This window comes from Trachemys scripta, chromosome 6, assembly GCF_013100865.1.
Source record: "Trachemys scripta elegans isolate TJP31775 chromosome 6, CAS_Tse_1.0, whole genome shotgun sequence".
NCBI classification, from domain to species: domain Eukaryota; kingdom Metazoa; phylum Chordata; order Testudines; family Emydidae; genus Trachemys; species Trachemys scripta.
This window is the reverse complement of record NC_048303.1, coordinates 29,167,224-29,191,907: the sequence shown is the minus strand read 5'-3', so window position 1 is coordinate 29,191,907 and position 24,684 is coordinate 29,167,224. Positions and strand designations below refer to the sequence as shown.

The 24,684-nt window shown below is 40.3% G+C and overlaps 1 protein-coding gene across 2 annotated transcripts; it reads right to left on the bottom strand.

Moving 5' to 3' along the window:
- Positions 1–11,392: 11,392 nt before the first annotated feature.
- On the bottom strand, positions 11,393–23,679 carry ISL1 (ISL LIM homeobox 1). Of its 2 annotated transcripts, none has more exons than XM_034774882.1 (6): positions 23,375–23,679; positions 22,401–22,590; positions 19,366–19,625; positions 16,749–17,035; positions 15,172–15,339; positions 11,393–12,994 (listed from the first exon to the last, which is right to left on the bottom strand). In XM_034774882.1, the coding sequence occupies exons 1-6, from the start codon at positions 23,400–23,402 to the stop codon at positions 12,878–12,880; spliced, it is 1,050 nt and encodes a 349-aa protein (XP_034630773.1). In that variant the 5' UTR covers positions 23,403–23,679; the 3' UTR covers positions 11,393–12,877. The 2 variants fall into 2 exon arrangements, with proteins under 2 accessions (XP_034630773.1, XP_034630774.1); XM_034774883.1 differs by having other exon boundaries at positions 16,749–17,032.
- Between the last annotated feature and the right edge of the window lie 1,005 nt (positions 23,680–24,684).

Below are 24,684 nucleotides of genomic sequence, written 5' to 3'. Positions count from 1 at the left end.
AAACAGCTGATCGGGAGGTGCAGGGAGGGAGGGAGGGAGGGGGAGGCGCTGATCGGCGGGGCTGCCGGTGGACGGGAGGTGCTGGGAGCTGATGGAGGGCTGCCGATGTATTACTGTGGCTCTTTGGCAATGAACATTGGAAAATTCTGGCTCCTTCTCAGGCTCAGGTTGGCCACCCCTGCTGTATGCAGTCTGAAATATAAGCATTCCACAGAGTCAGCAATAAAATTATATCCATAGTTTTCCATTTGTAACCATGCTGTCCACTTAAGAGATTAATTTACTGTTAAATAATCTGTTTTAAAATAAAATAAATTATTTTAAAATATAATTTAATTAGTCAGTCTGTTTTGCTAGATACTGTAGGCAGCATTGACAAACAGAATTAAGAATCAAGCTTATTTTGAGTCTCCTCATAAATTCTTGGTTGTGAGAAACCATCCAATATTATTGTTGTGTTCTTATCCCACTGTTCCCATTTTGTTGTTGCTTTCACTTGTGTCATGTCTACCATTAGATCTAGATTCTTAAGATCTCTGGGGCAGGGACTGTGTCTAATTTACTTGTCAGTAAAATACCTAGCACCATTTTAGCTTTGAATAAATGTTTATGATGATAAAATATTTCCCTCCCAATGTAGGATTATCCCTGTTGGCCATTTACTTTTTTGTCCAGGCTAATTTTAAATGTCCCAACCCACAGAGTTTCCATTTCTTTCCCTGGGGAAATTCTTCCATTCTCTATCCCAGTCTCTCACTGTGAAGATGTTTTTTCCTGCTACTCAAGCCAAAATGATCTCTTTATGATTTAAATCAATTGTCACTAGTTATATTTACTTAACCATTTTGAACAAGTGCCATAGAAAACGATAATCTTTCTATAAATTGTTTGGACCATCCTATAGAATTCAGTACAGAATTATATCCCTGCCATTGAATCCTACAGGATAGTTCAGACAAACTCTAGAAAGGAGATCGTGTCTTTTGAAATTTCATTGCCTGGGGGGGGAAGGGAATTGTCCCCCACCCCGATCTGTGTGTGAAAGGGCCCCTGAATAGATGGATCTCCCCTTTCTTGCATAGAAGGGGCCAGAATTGAAGTGGAGGCATAAGGCACCTTTGCCACAAATTAAAAATAAAATCAGATAGAAAAAAATTAAGCAGCTAATCCTCATCCCCAAACTAGAAAATAACTATCCAGAGAAAGAATCAAACCCATAATTGATATCCTCTTTCAGCACAGCTACCAAACCTTCTTGTGCCCTTCCCTCCCCCCAGAAGTCTGGGTGAATAGATGGACCTTGAAGTATGCCCTGAAGGTCAACATATTCAAGCTATTGCAGACCAAAGGGGAAAGGGAAGGTTCAAAAGGAGAGGAACCCTTGTAGAAAACACACTGCCGGCAGCTGCCTTTCTTTTATACTGAAGGGGCTTCAACTTCAGCACCTCCCACTGACTGCAGCTGTGACCATATCACATGGGGAGAGAATCATTCTCTCAAGTAGGCAGGTCACAGACCACTTAGAGATTTGTAGGTCAAAAATAACACTTTAAACTCCACCTGGAAACTAATAGGCAGCCAGTGTCGATCCAGGAGCACTGGTGTCATGTGCTCCCAGCAAGATACACAACTTAATGAGCAGCTGCAGCATTCTGCCCAAGCTTCAGTTCAGAGTGATTTATTTGATGCAATATTGACTGCATTGCAGCAATCTAAGTGGCAGGGCCCGGGCTCCTAAGAATGAGGTATACATCTAAAAGAAGCAATAACAGCCTTCTGAACAGAAAATGATGGGAAAAACCTGCTGCAATGTGATCAACTAATAGCTGAGAATTCAGTAATACCTCCAGATTGTGAAATGGCAGAAACACACCCTCAGAAAGAAGGGCAGATACAATCTTTGCCATATCTGCTGGCAGCTTCCCTCAACCTACCAGCATCGCCTCAAGTCTTATCCAGATTACGCTCAGCCAGCCGGTTCTCATCTATTCCTCAATCTCACCCAAACAGTGGGTGGCACTAGACAGCAATGAGTGAGTCAGATGAGACAGATATCTAGGATCAGATCCTCCCTTGTTCTGTCCCCTCCACACTGCTAAGGCTGGCTAGATCTCTTGTATAGCAGAGAATCTGGGCCCTTTATGCTTGGTGTCATTAGCATATTGTAAACATCATAGACTATGTCTTCTCACTAGCAATACCTTTAGACCCATATGTACTTTGAACAAGAGGCGGGGCCATGAGGAGGAGGGCTGAGTCCTGCAGACTCCACATGACAGAACTCTTGGGCAGAAGTACAATTGCCCAGAACTACACTCTAACAGAATTACAGACCGGTCTATTCCCAGTAGGGTTCACAGACCCGTCAACAGTACCTCACCTCAGACATATCAAAGGCATGCAACAGATAAACAGTAGCAGCATGGACACCTGATCTTCATCCATCATTGGGAGATCTTCTAATTCTAACCTCAATGTTCTTCCTAGATCTATACCTGGACTGATGAAGATCTGACGCACCCACTTTGGGAGTTGTTTGTCTTGCCACAACTGTACGGGATTTTAACCAGGAAAAGATAACAGATACCAGGTTGTTAGTATCAGTTGATGATTGCTTCAGTAAAGGCTGCACCACATCATCGATAAGTGAAGCCAGAAATATGCCCCCCCCCCCCCCCAAGAGAAACACTGATGTGGTCCAACAGCAGTTGACACTCTTTCTTCCCTAATGGCCTTAATTAGCCAAAACGGATATTGATCTGAAGCAGGTTGTAGAATGAAGGGCTCCCACCACCTCTACTAACATCACTGGTCTAAACTCTGCAAGACAAGACTTATCATTTGTCTCTCCATATCCTGTCCCGTATCCACAGCTGCATGTAGCTCAGCCTGATTTAACTAATTTTTACCCCCAAACAAACAAAAAGAAATATCGTACAACACAAAGAAACTCACACCAACCACTAGTTAGAGGCAGCTGAAATTAGCAATGTCATTAAAACAGGTGAAAAAGCAGACCATACTATTTTTGTGCTCTGAACTGTTTAACAGTTGCTTTCAAAGGTACACTCTTCTCTTTGGCCCAGTGATTACCTCTGATTCTAAAGCAAGATTTAAGAAAGAAAGAAAGAAAGACATACCACACACAACTTATTCCTGATTGTAACAAAATAAAAAACCTACTAAATAAGAGTATTGTTTTTATGAACCTATTCTTCAGCCAAACATTTGATCATGCTTTTTTGTTTTAGAAAGGCTCACTTTTTGCAGCATAAAACAAATGTACCGTCAGTGATTAAACTGTTTTTTCTCACGCCTTTCATTCTTATTTCCCATTTTTCCTGGAGAAGCACAGTGAACTCTGGGCCCAATTCTTCTCCCATTAATTTGTCAGGAGTTTTGCAATGAGGGTGGGAGCAGGAGCAGACCCGAATTTAAACCTGTGTGTGAGTGAATAAATTAAATGCTTAGAAGAACTGGCTTTGTGTCCACAAAGGCAAATTATTATTGTCTTCATGTGCTAAAGTCACCAAATAGGCCTTTTTATGCTTCTAGTTATTATGATTATTGTTCGTGTTTATTATGAGTGCCTAAGATTTCACCAAGCACTGCACAAACACAGAGTAGTAGTAAAGAATAGTAAAATAAATCTCTGAATAAATGAGCTGATGATTCAAACAAGAAAAAACTTTTAATAGACAAAATATTTACTGGAAGTAAATATAAAATTGAAGTTATATAAAATTGAAAATTAATAACATGATAGTTATAAAACTAATGTTCATGGTAGTTAAAACATTAATAGATTTTCTATTGTCTCTTCATTTTCTCATGTGTTTTGTAGCTGGAGAGAGCAAACTCAGACATTTCAAAATGACATAATCAATCTTAAAGAATCTACAGACTGCTGAGCTGAGAATTTAGGTGACATGTTTCCTTCCAGGACAATTTTAATGGCTAATTCTTCAACTCCTAGTACCCCAAAATGATATTAATACACTATATGAAAAGAAATTTGGCATGTGATCAGTCCATGATATAGCCTAATTGTTTTTGGCATTACCTACATTTAATCAGCAGAGATATTTGACTTTGAAAAGTGATGAAAGTGAATGGGCCAAATTTAAGTAAAGAGGCACAGCTCCACTGAAGTCAATGTGTGCTGGATTCATGGAGGGCTTGAAGATTGGGGCCTACAGTTTGTTCTAAAATACATCAGTACATATATTTAAATGGTTGACAAAAATGGCATTGAAAGTTTAGCAGTTCAAGGTGCTGCAATTTATAAAGTCCATAAATAAAAATTTACAAAACTGCTGTTTACAAAATGGTGAAGCATAAGTATCCAACTAACTTTAATATACTGTTTCTGTATGAATATTGTTTTGTTTCTCCCCTCCACCCCCCAGTTACATTACACAGCTCTAGAGGCAAGGAGACCCAAAATGACAACTGAAGTGAAACATTTTTTAAACCAAACTGATAAACTAGGTGAGCTCACAAGCCAGTAGGGGCTCAATTCTGCTCCCACTGAATTCCTTAGCAAAACCTAATTAACTTCAGTGGTAATGGGCAAAACAAGAAGAGCCAGATTCTGAAAGCCCTTACTCAAGTTTGTAAAATTACTCTACTGCTTCAGTGATAGTGATTTAGACAGGGGAAAATTAAAAAGTTTTTCAGTTCTCTTTTATTGGCATGAATCCTGGATTTCTTGTACATCCCAAACTGCCACTGGCTTCAATGGGTGTGGAAGGAATTCAGGGTCATTCTCTATATGTAAAGTCTTAAAACTACACAGATAGGGCCCGATCCTGCAAAACCTTATCCACTTCATATTACAAAGGGATAGTGCATTGAAATTAGAACGTCAGAAATATTTAGGATGTTAAATTAGTTTTGTTTGTTTTGGGAAGGATTGTTTTTGTTTTGTTAATTTCGCTAAGTTCTGTAAAATAATGTCAGGCAATTTGCATAAAATATATTGACCTGGCAGTGATTCATGAAATAGGAATTCCTACAATTGTGTCTGCTAGGGAGCTACACTTGAGTAAGGGAGGAACTGTTTGGTTCCACAACATTTTGCCCCCTGGGCTCTGTAAGCAGATTGGCTCAGGTTTCTAATTATTATACCAAACAAGATGCTTTTTAGTGATGTATTGATGGGTTAATAGTTTTGGATGGTAAATATTGTGTGACTACATATGGTAAAATAGATATTTAATGCAAAGTAGAGAAAAATGACTGGAAAAATTGGTATTTTCAAGTACAAAATTAGGCACCGATTTTCCACCCATTGAAGTCCATGAGCTTTTGCTATTGACTTCAGTGGTAGTAGGACAGTGTCAGAGATGATTATTTACCTTAGGAGCTATGTGCTCAAGTATTCATACTTGTAAATGGGAAGCAGAAGGCCCTATATGAACTAATATATAGGGCCTGATCCTGAAAATCCTTACTCCCAGGAGTAGTCCAATGAATTATATGGGACTAGGTACACCAATGAGGAGAATTCTGCTCTGCATTTGCAGGATTGGACCCATAGTTTGTATCCTGATATTAATATTGGGATAAAATATTTGGATTCCAAACCCTGGCTTATTTTAAAAGTGTCACATTAATTATAAGATCTTATCCATAGCATCACATTTCTATAAGAAGGATAACTTATGAGCTGTAGTAAAAACCTTAATAAACTTTTCAAGTTAATTCCCACCATATTTTACTTTATCATGCCCAGTGACCTGTCTAATATTATCTCTATATACCTGCTGAGTGTAACACAATTCAAACAACACCTTGTATTTGTGACAGATCAAAATAAACAGAAAGTTTTACCCATGAGGAAAAAAAATAGTGCCAGGATTACTATTAAGAATCCTTTTCTGGGGAAAATGTAGCTATCTTAGTCCTGAATTCCATGAAACATTGGAGATTCTCCTATTTTGTTTAAATGTTTTTGATGAGAAACTATTAAGAAAGTTATAAGTTCTAATTGTTCTGCTCCAAATACAAAGGTGTTTATAACTATGAAGTCTAAACGTAGAAACACTAGTCATCCACAAACTGCAGCTTTTCAAATTGTATAGGAATTGAGTTGCTGGCCACAGACAAATTTCTTAATTTCAGGTTAGTATGCTCAATTACAATATCTACTGAAAATACTATGCAATGCTCTGTGGTTATAGCAATCAACTTCCTTCTCTCAAAATGGACTGGCATGATTATAGCCCTGATCTCAATTACACCGGTGTAAACCCCGAAAAACTTCGTAGACTCCGGGATACTCCGGATTTACACCGCTGCCGCGATCCGAATCTGCTCCTGTCTGTGCTGGATAGATAAAACTAGAATTCTTATGGACTCATTCACTGTACAAGAAGGAAATATAGGAACCCCCTACATCTACAAATCGCCCAGATAAACGAGGACATCAAAAAAAAATTGAAAGATCAAAAAAATCGGGGTGATATACAACCAAAGGATTTCCTTCTCCCTGCTTGCCCAAACGCTGTTTACTATTGAGTTAAATGTTTTTCATTCATCTCAACTGCATCAAACCACCTTAACTGACTGCAGTATCCACAAACCTAGCATAAAGAGGTTAATTTCCAGTTCCCAAAGAAGATCTGGGATCTGAGCTGACTTCCTCTCCTTTAATTTAACTGGTTCGATCGCTCCCTAATGATAAGGAGTAAGAGGGAGTTTAGCTTCCGCCCCTTCCCCCAACCCCCCAAAACTTGAACTTAAGCAACACGATCGGAACACGAGTTTTGACCCTAGCTCTCATGACACGATTCGGGGTCTCTATTAGCACATTCCCTTTTCTGGCAGTCAGGTGGAGGCTCACCCCCAAATGAGAGAGGCTTTTAAAAGAAACCGGCTATTTAGTAAAATTGTGCGATCTTGTTTACACCCTTCGCCTGTGGGAGGGGAGAGGAAGCGAGGTGGAGAGGGAGAGACAGACAGCTGAATGTTTTGAAACATTCACCATTAGAACAATAAAGCGAGCTGTAAAGCCTCCAGGTGGTGTATTTGTTGTCCTGTCTGCGAGGTGTGGTGGCTCCTGGCCTGGCAGATCCTAGAGCTGCTGTGGACATTAAGAAAGTCTTTTTTGGCTGATTCCAAAGACAGATAAGGAGCCGCCGAGCCACCAGCTCTGTCTAGACTTCGGACCTCACAAGTCAAGCTAGTTGTTTGGATTAGCCTTGGAGATCTACCAACCTGAACAGCCTCCGAAAGAAAAGACACAGTAACACCCTATTTCCCTCTTCCTATTGCTTCTCAAGGTCTGCCCCATAGATAGGAGCCGAGATCTGGTTTAGCCAGTGTCTCTATTTCCCAACACCTCCCCCAGCCCACCTCCCTTTCTATCTCTCTCTCACGGCTCCTTGCCTTGCTTTGCCCCAATCTGCTGGGGGGTATAAATAAATTTACTCCTGAAATCCCAGCTTTGCAAATTCCCTCGTAGAACTCCATAGCTACCGGGAATAAATTCAATTGCCACAGCAAAGACATACAGCTGCGCGGCTGGTTTATAACCCAGGGGACCCGATCCTTCTCTCCCTGGCGTCAATAATAGCAACGACTCATTTTAGTTTCCCTACGAACAGGATCGGGCCCAAATCGCTGAGTGTCATGTTAGAGTTTGATTTTTTTTTTTTTAAATCACGTATCTGGTTACGATACAATGAAAATAAAAGGAAGGGAGAAAACTACATACAAATATAACATCATAAACAAATCAGGTCAGGAAGGCTAGATGTCTGCAAAATAAATCACACAAGTCTTTCCCAAGACACAGGCAGATGAACTTTGCATCAGCTTCCCTCGCTAATGACAGTGCAGACAATGAAATATACAAGGCTACTGCATACTGGTCAGTCCTATCGCAAGTCTCCTCTCTCTCCCCACCCCCACTCCAGCCTCTCTTTCTGACTCCTTATGAACTAACTTCTCTGTCTACACTTCAGGAGTCCCTGGGAGGAGCGGATAGATCCTCCATCATGGACCGGGACATTGTTAGCAGTTAAGTTTATGTTTGTGGCGCCTGAGCTCAAACAGTCATTCAGTGGCTTGCTCTGTTATCAAGAAAACAACAATCAGAAACAATCAGTAAACAGGATCTCTTTCCAGCACCCTTTATGAACTACTCACAGCTCAGCTGAAAAACACAACCACACAGAAGTGAGACTTAATATTGTAAAATATGTTAAGGATTTTAAACATGGAGAAATTGCTGCAGCATGTGACTTTCATTGTTAAAACAATGTTGGTATTGCTTCCCCATGAAAGCTATTTTGTACTGTTCCTGGCTTTATTCGACTTAAACTGATCAGAGGGAAATCTTGCAAAAGGGTGTTAATGAGCAGCCCCTCCACACACAGATAGCGCTTAAAGGTCACTCTGTTTGTTTTTTTCAATTAAGTGACCCAAACTGAAATTTACAAATATAGACATAAAATCAAGTACTTACTGTTGAGCTATTTGACTTGTCTTAAAATTGAAATTCAGACGCCAGATCGCCTGCGTTTCATCCAAACGTTGGTTTGGGGTGCTCAGCAATAGATTTACCTAGAAAAAAAATGAAATGAGAACAATTTTGAATATGACCTTGGGGCAGACAAATTCAGAATGAACTAAAACAATTCTTTAATAAGATCAAAACAAGATGTTCATGTGAACAAAACACTTTGAAATTGAACACTGATAGTGCAGCTTGTTCGTTATCAAGAGACAAGAGCAGGGAAAAGAGCCATAGCTGCGGGTTTTGTTAATTACCATCCGTTTCTAAAAGTTCATGGAAAAACTAGTGAATGGAATAGAACAAATGAATGCATCCAAACAATGATTGTCTCTCTCTCTCGCTCTCTCTCATAAATCGTGGTGCCCTAGCTCACCTGAGTATTCTCAGTGAAGTCACTAGCAGTGAACTACTCACATACATTTGTATGGACAGAATTTGTCCCGCAGTATATGTCTCTCAAGCTCCTGAGGAGGAGGGATATAAAGAAAAATACAAGAATGCAGGAATCTTCAGACAGCACGAGACTTGTTTGAAATTAGCTTCATTAAAAAAAAAAACAGCACTTCTTAATATAACTAATTCATTCTTTAACACCCCTCCTGCCCCAAGGTCTGAGCACTAGGAACACAGATCTGCCTGGTAGAGTGTAAAACTGAGTCTACTTGAAGGATTATTCTGATCCTGGCAGAAGAGTTGGGATGAAACACATAAAGAGAAAGATTTGTGTCGGGAAAAGAGCTCTATACTTTTTAGAAATGCTGAGGAGAATAAATCATATTATCCAGAAAGAAGAACTCAGAGCAATGAAATGGGGAAGGCTCCGGAATCATAATAGCAATCTAAAGGCATACGATTAGAAGAGATTTTTAGACACACTCTCTCGGGATATATATAAATTGGAGTCCTCTTCTTGAGGCAAAACTGTAAAACTTAAAATCAAGAACTAAGCTGAAGAGCTCAGAAAATGTGCTGAACTATGAACATAAACACGAATCTGATTTTTTTTTTTTTACAAAAAATACAACGAACACAAGTAGAATGACACCGATCAGTCTATTTCACTGCAGTCCAATAAGCTCTGTGTGAAACATTTGCAAACTGCAAAGGTGACATACTTTCATACTATGGATTCAACACACACACACACCACACACAGATGCAGACGTATACACTGGCATCTCTTTAGCAATTAGGATAAAAGATCGAGATAACTGTAATGAAGGATTCAAAAGCTCAACGTACTAGCTCCTAAATGCATTTTTTTTAAATCCCCAAATTGGCAAATTTCATTTCAGCTCCACAAGACTTCATTTAAAGTAGTTCACAAAAGGTAGAAAAGAAATCCGGAATTGTTTTTCATAAGGAAAAATAATTACACATTTTAACTTCACATCAAAGGGTCAAATTGCCACAAATTCCCAGAAGCTGTGCAGTGGAGAACAGGGTATTCTAATATTCCAGAGCAAACTGGAATGGACGATTGTACCCATAGCTGGGAGACACATGGCTACTTAGAAATGTCAAATTCAGACATGAATCTTGTATAAATAACAGTTAAAAGAGAAAATCAAAACAAAGCCTTGTAATCCGGAACAATAAGAGACTTGCCATTTTTTTCTTGTCTATAAACTCCTAGGCCAGTACGTTCTAATTCTTTGCAATATTATGACTAACCCTTATCACCCTGGCCCAATTTTGATGTAAGTGGGAGATTTCCTTGCTCAAGGAGGGGTGAACCGAAGCATTTGCCACGAATTAAACATATCACTCAACAAGCTAGTCCAGTGCAATGGTATTCCCCCAGCATTTGCAACGAGAAGTTATTTTGTTTCCTGTGTCCACATTAAGAGAGTGCAGCCCGGTTTGGCAGAAAGAGTGAAAGAAAAGCCAAATGTAAAGGCCCAGTCTTGTCCTTAACCGCAGCTTATGCTCGGCAAGCGACGCTCTCCCTGGAACTGAGTACTAAATTCCCTCTTTTCAACAGTAGAACTTGCATTGAACCAAATGGCATAATGACATCCTCACCTCTCCCTTCTCCCCCCCCCCCGCAAGAATTTTACCAACCCTACGATCCTATATGAAAATACAAGTGTTACTCCTCACACGGTTTAAGGTAGATTTCATATTTATTTAAATATTTATCAAGTATTCAAAAATGTATTACACTTGAGCATACAAAATGAATCCAGTTTCTATCCTTATATTAGACTTTTAACTCCCCCCCCCCACTGTCGAAATGGTTTGTCATAGTTTACCTAGCTTGGGGTGGGCGGGTGGGGATGATGGGCGGTGGAGGAGGGAGGCTAAGAGAGAATAAGATTATGTTAAGAAAACATGACGCTTTGGAGAAACTGTCATGCAACCCAACTTGTCTTTGTCAGACTCAAAATCTCTGTGTATCCCAGTTGTTAAGGATTTTTTTTAAGTGAGCCTTTGTCCTGTAATGGCTGTGAGCACGAGGGAATAATTGAAAAGGAGCAAAAAACCCCTACCCTTTCCTGTGGTTTTCTTCCCCTCCCCCACCCCCACCAAGAAATCGCCCACCTTTCTAGCTTTCACCACCACCTTCCACCCTTCCCCCAAATTAAAAAATGGAAGAAAAGGGAGGGGGGAGCGGGGAAAAGAAGTCAAAAGAAAATAAAGAGAAACACCAATCGTGAGATTTCACAGCAACATCCCCTCAAATCTATTCCTCCTGCAGCATTTTTCAATCTTTCTGACAGCAGACACTGATAAATAATAGTCATACTTGACTTACTAAGCAAAATATGTCCCTTTTATCAGGAGCTTATACTTCAAATACAGGTCACTTCAGCAATCTTAACAACGAGGCTTTGGTATACAGCACTTTCTTATTTTTTTTTTTTTAATAATACAGCTCAGAAAAGCTGAGCTCTATTGGCTATGTCAGTTCTTTAGGTGTCTCAACATTGTCTAGTTATGCCTAGTAATATCACTTTTAAAGGGTAGGAGAGGAGGGGGAAGGGAAAGTTTGTAACGTTATCAATTGAACGCTAAGGCATCAAACTAGCCCTGATAGTTGTCGAAATTGAAATTTACAAGCTGATCGTTAATACTTGCAATAAAATATCACACTCCCTATTTTCAATAACAACCGACTTTGCATGCAATATTTTATTTCAGGTATTTAGCTGCGAACTTGTAAATATATAAAAGAGGGAACTTTTAGCAGTTTTATTTTTCTATATTCCAAACGCTTATTTAGTGAAATAGTCCTGAAGATATAATAATTCTACATATGGCGCTTTTATTTCACATAATATTTAAGAAAAAAGACAAAATCACATAGAATTAGACATATAATTCAAAGACCACGGTACAACCTTTTTCTTCTTTTTTTTTCTTTTTTCTTTTACTTCAGCAAACAAAAACAAAAAATAGAGTCAAATGACATGAAAAGTGGCAAGTCTTCCGATAATAAATAATAAATTACTTTATAATTTTTGCAATGCAAGAGCAAACCAAAAAAAAATTCTTTTTTCCTCTTTATTTCCAGAGAGAGAGAGAGAGAGAAACAGTCGTTTTAACCCATAACTATACACATCTTTGGGGGGAAAAGTTCTTGGATGGACACGATTCAAACACAATCCCGAGACGCTTTGTGGCAAAGTAGAGGTATACCTTGTTGCAATGCTTTATAAGTCGGTTTTTAAATAGGAATTCAAAAACCTATTTTTAAAGTCGGTTCAGACTTCTCGATAGAGGATGGATCTCAGCAAAACCAAAACCAAAACCCCAGCTACAGTACATGCTATAAGAGACCCAGGAAACAACCCCTTAAGAGTCAACTAAAAAAAAAACATTGCAAACCAATGCAGCTCCTGCTTCCTGCAATGAATCTTTCAACCATGCGGGGCTAGATTGTCTTTTCCTGATGTTGTGAAACCTATTGGAGCTCCTTTTTGGCAAGGCAATGACCAATAAGAAACAGCACCATTCGGATTAGGATGGAGTACAGACAGTCTCTCTATCTCGGTTTCTTTCTATGTTCAGTCAAATGAAAAGATGCTTCTTTTTTTTCTGAGATCCATGAATACAAATCCTCTACGTTTTAAAAACGTCTTTTCGATGCTCCTGTGATCACTGGATAGCATGTGTTTATTTACTCTTTTAAATTATTATTATTCTAGTAAGATCCCATGATTGTCTTCACAGTGTTGCTACCATTTCACCTTGTCATTTATAACAAGACTCCGTGCATTTCTGGAGCGTTCTTTGCTAGGTTCATTACAGGTTTATTAAATACTTTTAAGTTTCAGAGTCCCAACGTGATAACTTTCCCGCTCTCTTCAAGGGGGGAAATAATAATAAAAAATCTGAATGAATTGTTCCTCATGCCTCAATAGGACTGGCTACCATGCTGTTAGGTGTATCTGGGAGCTGAGAGGACATTGATGCTACTTCACTTCCGGTGGAATTGGAACCTGGTCCTCCTTCTGAAAAATTAACCTGCCCAAAAGAAAATAAGGGGAGGGGAGGTTACAAATGTAGTTATAGTTATCAATTAAAGGCAGGAGGAGAAGAAAAAGAAATACAAATACATAAGCAACATGCACTACAAAGGGCATCATTCAAATCCCAATGAAATCAATGGGAGTTTTTCCATTGACTTTCATGACTTTTGAATCAGTCCCTAAATCAATTCACTGAGCAAAATAGATTTCTAAAACCAAAATGGGTGGGGGGGAGGGGAACGATGACAAAAAACTGTTATTAATTAGACTGTTTTCTCAGGTCTTTCAGAGATCTTTGTATTCTAATTGTTTGGGAATTCCCAACAGTATGTTGCAGTCAATTATTTAATAACCTTGTGTTTTCTGACATGAAACTACAAGGCTACTTCCCACTCCCCTTTGTGGTGCATAATACAATAAAAACTGGCACAAGGCTCTATGAGCATAATGTGTTTTCTTTTCAACAAGCCATCTTCTTCCCCAAGGGTGATGGGGACTCCATGAGTCCATATTAAATGAGAGTGAATTGGGTAAAAAGGGTAACCAAAGCCACTGTGAGTTGGAGATCAGATCTTAGTCTAACAGTGTCCATAATATGGAGAGTTTAGCATTTCTAATACATCCACAATTCAGTTTGCTCCTTCTTGGTTAGAAGATTCTGTGATTAAGGCCCTGCCTACATAGCAGAAATTTGCACCAGCCACTTGAACAGTCACTACACTGTGTCCATGCTACAAAATGCTCCTGAGGCATCTATTTTTCAATCTATGTGCTCTATTTTTGGTCAAGCTGTCATAAAAAATATAGGGCAAATTTTGCCTCCTGGTTACATCCCAAAATATTGAATTCTGTTGCTAGACCTAGTACCCAACAAAGGCCAGTCTATCCCAGGGCTTAAAGATCTTCTGTGCCATTAACCCATAATAAGTAAAGCAGACAAAGCTGGTCAGTGTTTTGTTTTGTTTTGTTGTTGTTTCTTTTTCCCCCTGCCTACCGGACAGTTTGGTTTAAGCAGGGGGACTAGAAGATGCTCTAGAACCAAGATGATCTGTATCATAGCATCCACAGAACAGGCTGCTAAATTACAGGGCATTCCAAATGGACATAGCATTCCAAATGGAACAAATTCATTCTTCAGCATCAGAATAAGAGAAAAAACATCATAAAAATGAGTGGGTCACTAAAGGGAAAGGTCTAGAAATATACATTGGTGCCTCAAACCTTTATTTTTATTTTCCAAGGGATCATTTTGAAAAATTGCTTGACCAATCAAAAACCTCTATGGTAATATTTAATTATTATTTGTTATCACTGTGAATCACTGAAAAACCATACACAACGTACCTTATTATTTTAAAGATCTGGTTTAAACACACTTAGGCCAGGAAATTGAGTTAAGGTTGAACTTCTGTCCTTAATTCACCTTGTTGAGCCTAAGTATTGCAGATGATATGGTCCCATATGAGCTGCCAAATGACGTAGGCATAAGGAAGTGAGTTAAGAACAGAATTTATTCTTAAATTTCTGTCTTCTTGTTGGTTAAGCCAGTCCATTAATATTGTTTGGCTTTTGCATGTGACTATGTAATAACAATTCCCTTTATAAAATCTAAGATATAATTTCAGATGGGGTAGATATAAATATCTGCCTAGTGGTACATACTTAAAGAAAGATTTACACTTTCCCACCCTCCCTGTTTTAAGAATCTCATCGGTCTGGCTGACATTATATTCATATAGTTGAACTCAATTCTGTACTACCTAGGCAAAATGAAAAATGTGGACCCAATGTTAGTAATTGCTGTTGTAAGTTTACAAAGAGTAAAATGATGAATTTCTTATCGTTTTTAATGCTAGTCTCCTCCATAGATTTGCTTTAAAATTTTATGACTATAATTATCTTAATTACTATTTCAGACCTTGTTTATGGACCTGATCCAAAGCCCATTGAAATCAATAGGAGCCTTTTTACTGACTTCAAGTGGGCTTTGGATGGAGCCATATAAAATCCATTTTATTCTACATACACACATATTGCAATAATGCAAATATCAGGAATGCATTTATAGTCTCGGGTTCATATCTCGCAGCACATATACACCAAGTTTAGAGAATACCCAATATTCTGCCCCGTGTATACATTAGCATATTCAGTCTGGGAACTAACACTTACTAGCTGCTGAAAAGCAGGTTGATCTATGTCACTCTGCAATGCGAAGTCACTCAGTACTTTCCAGGGAGGCTGGTAACTCTGCACTTCCACTGGGTTAGCCTGTAAACCCCCATCATGTCTCTCAGGACTAGCAGCCACCATAGGAGTTCCTGTCATTCCTTGAATATTCTGTAAACAACCGACCAAAAGATGTTAATGAGCTTTGTTAACTTTATTGTATATAAGCGCTGAGTCAATAAACTGCTATTCTATCTTATCTATACAGTCGCCTTTATTTACATAGTTAATCTGCTGTGAATGTCCTACCCTAGTCTACTATAGGTCAGCCTATTTCTGCATTTATCACACTGGAAGCTTACTTTCTTTCTCCTTAATCCTTGTATTTCTTCATGCCCGGTTGCCTAAAAGGTTATTAACTACTTGCACCAAATACCACTGCCTGGCGATGCGAGCATGGCAAGGAACAAGAAACGGTTAACAACTCCGGGTTTATATTTTGCATCCATGCTGGCTTTCTGTGTGACCTTAACTGGATGTATAACCTCTACGCTACCAACCTCGGGTGCCTGAGTAGCTTTAGAAAACCTTTGTGTATTCTAAATGCTACGGCTGTTATGTGCAAAACGACTCGGAGCCTTGAAGAACAGTGTGCTGATAACGTTGTGTTTTATTGCATTCTAACACGGTAAAATGAATCTCCTTAAATCCCACTTAACTAGGCAGCCTTATGAATTCAGGTCAGTCAATATACTGAATATAGAGGGAATAAGTAGCTGCTTGTGTCTTTCACCAACAGAAGTTGGTCCAATAAAAGATATTACCTCACCCACCTTGTCGCTTCTTGAAAGGCTCAAACGGGGAGAGAGAGGGGGAAAGGTTGCAAAATGGAGCAAGGCAACTTGTTTTGCTAAATCCTGCAATTTAAACGCGAGACAGCTTGTTTGCATCACGTGTGCATATGCACACGTATATAACTATATATAATGTTGAAAATACTCTGACTAGGATGACAAATCAAAATCTTTCCTTTGCATTTGTCTTTTCCTACATTGGGTGCAGTTGCTCACCGATACCAATATGCACGTTATAATATAGAAAATGCATCAAATTTGTGTTTTTGACTCCCCCATTGAAGAGGGGAAATGCGTCTTTTTCCGTTAAGGAGTCCATCGCATTTTCAAAATAAATATTACACAATGCTCGGCTTAATTACATCTCCTAAACTCTTCGGGTGTCAATTCACATTTACTCTAATGCACACTGAATCCTTAGCCCCACCAAAAGGCGTGTCCGCTTCAGCAGGCGGTGTAATCCTCTCGCTATGGTCTATTTTAATTGCATTGACAACAGAATACGTGAGTAATATTTACAGTAATCTGAAGGCAAACCAATTTATAGCACATCTGTACTTTTTTAAAATGGAGCTCTCACATGATCAGCGGCATTTATCTGCCCAGACAAAACCAAACCCCAGAGAAGGCTGGTCAGAGGTGGTCTCGGTACAATTTCAAGATCAAAGGATCATTTCCACTTCAGGAAGGAACGTTCCATTAGGATCACAGGCTGCAGCCACTTACAGTTTTGTCATTGGGCTGCTGTTGCTGAAGCTGCTTCATCATGATGCTCCTTTTTTTGTCCTTGCATCGCTTGTTTTGAAACCAGACCCTGATGACCCTCGGGCTGAGGCCAGTCATTTCCACCAGTTGCTCCTTCATAAGCGCGTCGGGTCTGGGGTTGGCAGCGTAGCAGGTCCTCAAGGTGTGAAGCTGTTTCTCATTAAGCACAGTCCGGACTCGGGTGGTCTTCTCGGGCTGTTTGTGGACGTGGGGTCGAAGAGCGGGCTGTCTGGCAGAGATAGGTTCTGCTGCAAGGGAAGGGGGGAGGAACGAACAGGATCCCCATAAATAAGAGGCAGAGAATCTATAGAGAATCAGAGCTTTGTGGGGTAGATCCTTACTGAAAAGGCCATTAAGACATTCAGCTGAGTTCTTGTCCTTATCTCTTCCCTACCAGCTGATGGAATCACACCACAATTGGCATTTTTTACTGTACAGACAAATAATTGGTGTAGGGGGACAACAAACAAACAAACTGAAGATCAATCCTGTATTATCTTTGACAGACAAGGAATATTCTACTTCATAATAGGCAAAGGGTGGGAGGGGGGAAGTATTTATTTATGGAGAAACTACAAAAGTAGATAGTTAGCTTAGAAGTTTTAAACGGGAGCACTTTGCATAATTTGTGTGCCTGCCTGTTGTATGTAGACTCTATCAAAACGTGGCCTGAGACCCTGAGCAGTTACATGCACCGGCTACCAACAGTTTTACACTACTGCTCCAAAACAAAGGAAACGTATCCATTGTAGAAAACCTTGTATGTGAAAGGCACATTCGGAGAGCCCAAGAGAAGGGGCTTGTCTGGCAAAGTGGAGGTTCAAGGTGAAGTTATGTCACTTAAAAATCATAAAAGGGGAAGGGAAAGCATGGCGGTTGGTTATTTTCATGGAAACCGTCGGGAAATGCAACCAAATGGACATTGTCATATCGAAAGTTAGAAATACATCGTTTTTCAGATAGTGCATAGATTCTTTTTTTCTTCAGAAATTAAATTGACTAGAATACCCTAAATGTCACTTGACCAAAAATAAAGGGTAAACATTACTAAAAGCTTGGCCAAGGAGTGTTCAATTTTGTCTTGTAACATCGAGTTTCTATTTCTCCGTGAGCACAACAAAACAGCAAAGACATTCGATGAAGACCGAATACTGGTAATTTTGTAACTGCAGACACAATATTCCTTATAAGACATGCACAACTATGCTTGAAGGGATATGCATAATCTGTCCGAAATTCTGGAATGATTAGCTATATGTTTCTCTGCTATATATACATAGGTCACTTGAAAACTGTTCAGAAGAGGCATCTGTGCCCGTAGAAACATGGCTGGGTTTGTAAATATCCCTTAGCGTTAGTTACCTGAATAGCAGTTCTCCATTCCAATCTTGTGTTGTTTATTTGTCTGTGAAAGATGTTCCCCTTCCTAAAGCTCAGTTTCTATAAATATCTAATGCACAGGTCGAAAACTAAAAGTGTAAGTAAACCTGTATGTTGGGTCGAGTCTAAAGTTGCAACGCGGAGTTTAAGATGAAATTCTCATCAAATCACATAAAAAGTTTCAAGAAGGCAGAATCACTTTAAAAGGCAATTAGTGAAGATTAGCTTGTTGACAGTTTTAAATTACAGCCTAAGTGCTCGCCTGTTATTAAGTCTATCCCTTTTCGGACCCCTTTTCTACCAATGTTTCAAAACAACCTGTTCCAAATGTGGGTTATTGGGGGGTGGAAGGATGGGGGGTGGGGGTGGAAAGGTATTTGTGATTTAATACTGAAGTGTTATATACACATTGGATTATCTATCTATCTATCTAACCAACCCACTTTCAAAAGAGGAAATTTATGCCCCAAAGGGTCCACTGGTTCTCCCAGGGCTCTCATTAGACAAATGCACATACACCACCTTGGGTATGTACTTCCAGTGAACCACTAGATTTCAAAGGTTTTAATACTGGCTTATATGTGTGTGTATACAAGTATTTATATAAACCCGATATATATATCTATATATATAGATAGATAGATATAGATTTATATAAACCCGATATATCTATCTATCTATCTATATATCGGATTTATATAAATCTATATACACCTATAATGTATTAGTGTGTTTATATAAATACATACACACATATAATGTTTTAGAGATAGATATAAAACGATATGCCTTCGGATATATACATGTGTGTACACAGATATAGACAGGTGTGTGTATACCTGGTCTATTGTCACATGTGCCGTTATATTGTCATCTATATGTGCATATATGGATAATGATATTATGTGTGTGGTTCTAGCATTTATATTTCTATAGGAAGGCTCATCCATATAGAGAGAAATCTACAGCTGTGCCTGGCTCTACACAGCACACACGTGTTCCATAGAACACGCCAGACGCATGCATACACATATATGTCTACAGGGCTGTACGGTACACACACACAGAGGCAGAGGAATGAAGGAAGGGCTGGAACAAAGCCCTGGCCGCTCTCGCTGCAGAGCCGATAGATGCACAGAGTGGCTGTGGCCTGCAGTCGCAGCAGCTCTCTCTCTCTCTCTGTGGACTGGAGGAGTACCTGCCATCTGCAGCGGTCTGGCAGGATGAAGGGGGCTTAGCGGGTCCCCTGCTCCCAGGCTGGCCCTCTCCACCACGTCGTGGTCGGCTCGGCAGAAGAGGCCGTCCTCCCGCAGCGCGAACTCGTCCCCTGGGATGAGCTGGCGGCTGCAGGCCACGCAGCGGAAACACTCGATGTGATACACCTTGGAGCGGGCTCGCATCACGAAGTCGTTCTTGCTGAAGCCGATGCTGCACTTGGCGCACTTGATGCCGTATAACCTGAGCAGGGCCCGGCCCAGAGACAAGAAGGAGAAAAGAGGTTTCACCCCCAGTCGTGTGCAGCCCCCCGGCCCTGCTCCACTCGCCACACGCCGCCCGCTAGTTAAACAAGCCTTTACAGCACAGAAGCTAGAAGGGGAAAGGAATAAAACGGATTCAGTTACCGCCAATGCCCAGATCTCGCCGCTGTAAAAGGCAGCAGAGCTCAGACGAACCCCCCACCCCCCCCACCCCAGCAAACACCACGGGGGGGGGGGGGGGAACCAAAACCAAAAACCCGGGGGGGGTTTTTTCCACCCCCCCCCCCCCCCCCCACCCCGGGCCCCCCCGCAAAAGGGGGGGGGGGGGGGGGGGGGGGAGCCACCGGGCGCTCTCACACTGGGCTCAGGGCACGTTGGCTGCCCCCACGCTGCTCCAGAGCTGTAGCAACCCGCTTGTGTATAATATGTAAAATAAAGGCTGGCTCCGATGACAGAGAGTGACACTCATTGCACAAACACAAACCTATTAGCCTCCCCTTTTTTTTGAATGAAACCTTCAGGAGTTTTGCCGCCTCCTGTACACTAGAGTTTCCAGTAGCTAGAGTTTTACTTTTCCCTTCTCAGGACACCGAAGGAGGAACTTTTCTAGGCACTACAGGTCTCAAGATTCTTTCTACCTTCCGCCTTCTTTCTGTCGTGTAACTTTTTTATTAAACGCCGTTTTAAATGCTGCGGCGTTCCAGCCTTTCTCCTAATTCAATCTTTCCACTCTCTCCACCAGCACCACCTTAAGCTGAACGCTAAGCCTTCAAACACAAACGAAAGGAAAACTTCCTTACAAAGCAAATAATTCGCCTCTTTGTTTTATACATCTTTAATAGCTACTGTGTTTTAGCTTGAGTCCTCTTTGATACGGAAAGAGGGGGGACATTCCCGGTAGCAATATCTATCTACATAGACAGAGATATCTTTCTATTAGCTGTAGTTCTGAGTCATATTCCACAGCTCCTCGGTGTATCGGCTCAAACTGAATATTATTTAGCTAACCTCTTTGATTAACAAGGCAAGTTAGTATAATTCTAAAAATATATGCACACATACGTATATACGTATTCACACACTCCTAAATAGTTTACAATATGTATACATACATAAACTCTTCCAAATACCCTCTATAATGCACACAATCTCTGTGTTGTGTGTATGTCTAGAGACACACACACATATTTACACCTTATTTGTCTGTGCATGTATAGCAGAGTGTGTGTCACTATGTATTCAATTTCTACGCAGTTCTAAAACTTCTGAATTATAAGATATCATGAAAAATAACGAAAGAACTGCTCGATCTCCAAATATGATAGCTTAATAGGTACAGGAGTTATTTTTTGCGCATATGCTTGACAACTTTATATTTGCTCAGAGTCTAATTCAAGGTCGCCTAGCACAAATTTTACACATTTTTATTTTAAATAATTTGAACAAATGAAATTTGTTTTGCAGAAACTTTTCAAAGTTGCAATTACTTGCTCATTTCCCCTACTCAATGAAATTCAAACAGGAACGAAAAGACCAGATTACACTCTCAAACATTTTCTATCGTTTGAAACTGGGAAAGAGTCAAAGAAGAATGTTAAAAAATAAATAAAATAAAAACACTGTTCACAGATACGTTTAAAAGTAAAGCTAAGAACGGAGTGGATTGTTCTCAACATTGCAAAACTTTGAGGATAATTTCACAACGTGGCTTTACGGAACCAACTATTTATGATATGTGCATTGGAGGAACTCAAGTGGTTTATTCTAATTCAGAATTAAAATGAATCTACAAAGTTATCTTAAATGGGTGATATTTATTCCTGAAACTTTCTGTAACAATGTTTTGGCCATACAGCATAGGTAATATACAAAGTTCTGCTATACACAAACCTAGCAGATGACACCAAAGGCTAGCAATAGATAAACATGACCCAAGAGCGCAAATAATAAACACCCCTAAAGTTCTGCTTTGGTTTCGCTATAGTGTTAGGATTGGCAACTCTCACATTTTATCAGTTACCAGATTTTAATGTGAGGAAGGAAGCAGTTCCATTATCTAAATATACCCAATTGTTCGCGAACAGATGATGGGCAATTTGATCTGCTCTGTCTAATTCATCAGCACAGATAAGATAAGAAAGAAAAGGTAGTCAGATATCACCAACGGGTTAATATTTAAAAAGATTACTTGCCAGTTATTTTAGCAAAGAAACATTGTAGTCTATCTTTTAACCTTACAATAAAAGGATCTTCCTTCAGAACTGAATTGTAAACTTCACCTTCTTTTTTTTTAAATAGGCCCTGCTGTAAATTGGTTTATTTGTCCGTTCATTTTTTTTTTACTGCATACATGTTTGAAGTGTCGTCATTCTGTATATGATTTTGCCTTCCTGTAACTCGTACAATAAACACACAGAGATGCAGGTATGTGTTTAAAAGCGATCAACTCTGTGCCTGAATAGCTATACTATTTAAATATATATTTAGATGCTATCCTGCTTTGTTAGGACCACAGCACACATTGCAGGAAATTGTGCTTTACCAGAAGTCCTTACAAACTCTAGCTATTCCTGACTTTGAGTGTTTTATATTTTTCATTTTAATTTATGGAATAAACTTGACTAGAACTTTTCCCCCTGTACCTTTGGAGAACTAGCTTTTTTTTTTTTAACCAAAAAACAAAACAAAGCCCTCTCCCTCTGTCTGCCTCTATATACAGTAAAATCTAACCAAATAAACAGCGTAAATGGCGTACCTGATATAATCTCTTTTACAGTAGGTTTTGCCATCCCTAACAAAGCACGTACAGGTCTCGTCCAAATACTGATTACACTCGGCACACTTCAAACACGCCGCATGCCATTCCAAATCCGGAGAAACCCTCAGAATATACTGATCGTGAATTTGATTGCCGCAACCAACACATAGGGAAATCAGACGTTTTTCTGAAATGAAAATAAATACATGATTGACTAACCGTTTACTCTCCTACAGAGATAAACACACTTTTAGTGTCGATCCCTTATAGGGCATACTCTGGGAGGTTTAGATTTTTTAAAAAAGAGCATTGCACTTTTGGATGGTAATTGAAGTGTGCCATCAAAACCTTGCCTCATTTAGAAAGGAGGCGGGGAACGTATGTTAAAATGCAGATGTGAACAGCCTTCGGGTGTGAAGCTTCTAATTTTGCATGCCTCGCACACAACCCAAACTCCCTAGTTTTGCGTTTTTCTTCGCTCCAGGGGAAATCGTTTTATATATATATTAAAAAGGGTTTGGCTGGAAGGGTTGGGAACTGAACGCGTGGATGTTTAAACCCCTCTCTGTATAACACAGGGCTCGATATTGTGAGCAAGCTTAGACAGCATTACAGTTGTCACTTGCTCTCCTTCGCACGCCTAATGCTAATTCGCCTAAATGGGCTAAGTGCTGTCTATCCAGGCAGACCCACTGGAGTCTAACGCGAAGATAGCTACATCTCCAGGGCAGAGGTACCATTAAAATCCTGCCTGCGCCCCAAACTTTAAAGGCACCCAGGACCCAAGGCTATGGAAATAGAAGGATAAGAGGTTAAAACACAGCAAGCATGCAGGCATGGCAACAAAGGCACCTTCTCTACCATTCCTGTGAAGTTCAGATGAGCACCTCATAGCAGCTCCCTGCCTGACACGGTTACAATAGACAGCACATTGATTCCAACAACGGTAAAAAAAAAAAAATCCTCCTTACTTTTTGGTGGGTCTCCCATGTCTCCCATATCTGTAAGAGGGGGTATTGTCCACAGTGGAATGGTGGTGTGCGCTTTCGTTTTAAGACCCCAAAGTAGGTTTTAAAGCGGTTGCTAAAAAGAAAAGCAGAGCGTGAGCTCTGGGCAGCAGCCGGGCTGCAGAGGCGCTGCTGGCCGGGCGGCACTGCCCTCTCTCGCGCTGCCGGGCAGTCCAGTTTTGCCCGTGTGCTGGGACTGGAAGAGGCGCTGCGGAGCCGGACTCAGCGCTGATCGGGCACTAGTCTCTTCCTTATCTCTTACTCAAACTTCTCTGCTCCAACTCGGCTAGATCTCCATTGGCCTGACGTAACGCGCGGGGACGTCAAGCCTGTCCCGCGCCGATTGGTGGAAGGGAGCGCAGAGCAGCTGTTCTGATTATCATATTTCAGTCGCTGTAGCCTTGCAACGCTGCTGCAGCGGCTCGGGGGTAACTTTCCCACTCCTCATTTGTGTTCCCCTTTAGACTTTATTCTTGCCACTCGTCTTCGGGTCTCCTTCCGAGCGCCCCTGGCACCCTTCACTTTACAGTATTGTCTTTGTTCCATTTCTTGCTGCGCTTGTCAGATCCCCCTCCCCACTGAACTTTTTTTTTTTTGGGGGGGGAAGATTCTGGCTATTTACATTTCGCTATTTATAATTCCATATTTGGGGGGGGGGGACTCCAGCTATTTCCTTCCTTGGTATCTGTCTTTGCCAGGCAGCAGAATTTGCCCCAGTTAGATGAGGGGCTCACCTACTTTTGTCATGGGATAAAAAGAAATACTCGCTGTATTAAGCCACAGATACAAGGTTTAATTGTTTGTCTTTCCCATTCTCCCTTTTCCCCTTGAAACTGTGAATAATGCTTTATGGATTTCTGCTAAACACGAGATCGAAGAAGATGATACAAATATTTAGTTTAAACTGCCCCTCAAAATCTCTCCTTTCTATGTTTTCCCCCTTTTCAAACCTTTTTTACGTCTCCTTTAGTTTAAGCCAAGGTTTAGGTCTACCCAATTTCATCGGTTCGACAATAATTTATTCCCCCCCCCCACACACACACACGCAATTCTACCCTCTTTTTACTATGTTTTGTCTGGATTTACAGCAGTGCAAATGCTGGAGGTAATATAAGTCTTTAAATGTACCTCTTCTTTGAGAAATGTGGAGACTTTCATTAAGTTACTCAAGGGAACTAAAATATAAGAAATATTGTGTAGCTGGTCCCCAATAATATTGTTTGTGATTTTTCAGTTTTGCACATCGGTACACAGGCACTCCTAAAACTAAAGTC

What these genes read in the sequence shown, in the direction of transcription:
- ISL1 (XM_034774882.1), bottom strand. Translation starts at nt 23,402, where the DNA reads ATGGGAGACATGGGAGACCCACCAAAAA. An exon ending in CAGACCGCTGCAGATGGCAG is followed by an intron (nt 17,036 to 19,365) that starts GTACTCCTCCAG and finishes CTTCCCTTGCAG; the next exon opens with CAGAACCTATCTCTGCCAGA. An exon ending in AACCTGCTTTTCAGCAGCTA is followed by an intron (nt 12,995 to 15,171) that starts GTAAGTGTTAGT and finishes TCTTTTGGGCAG; the next exon opens with GTTAATTTTTCAGAAGGAGG.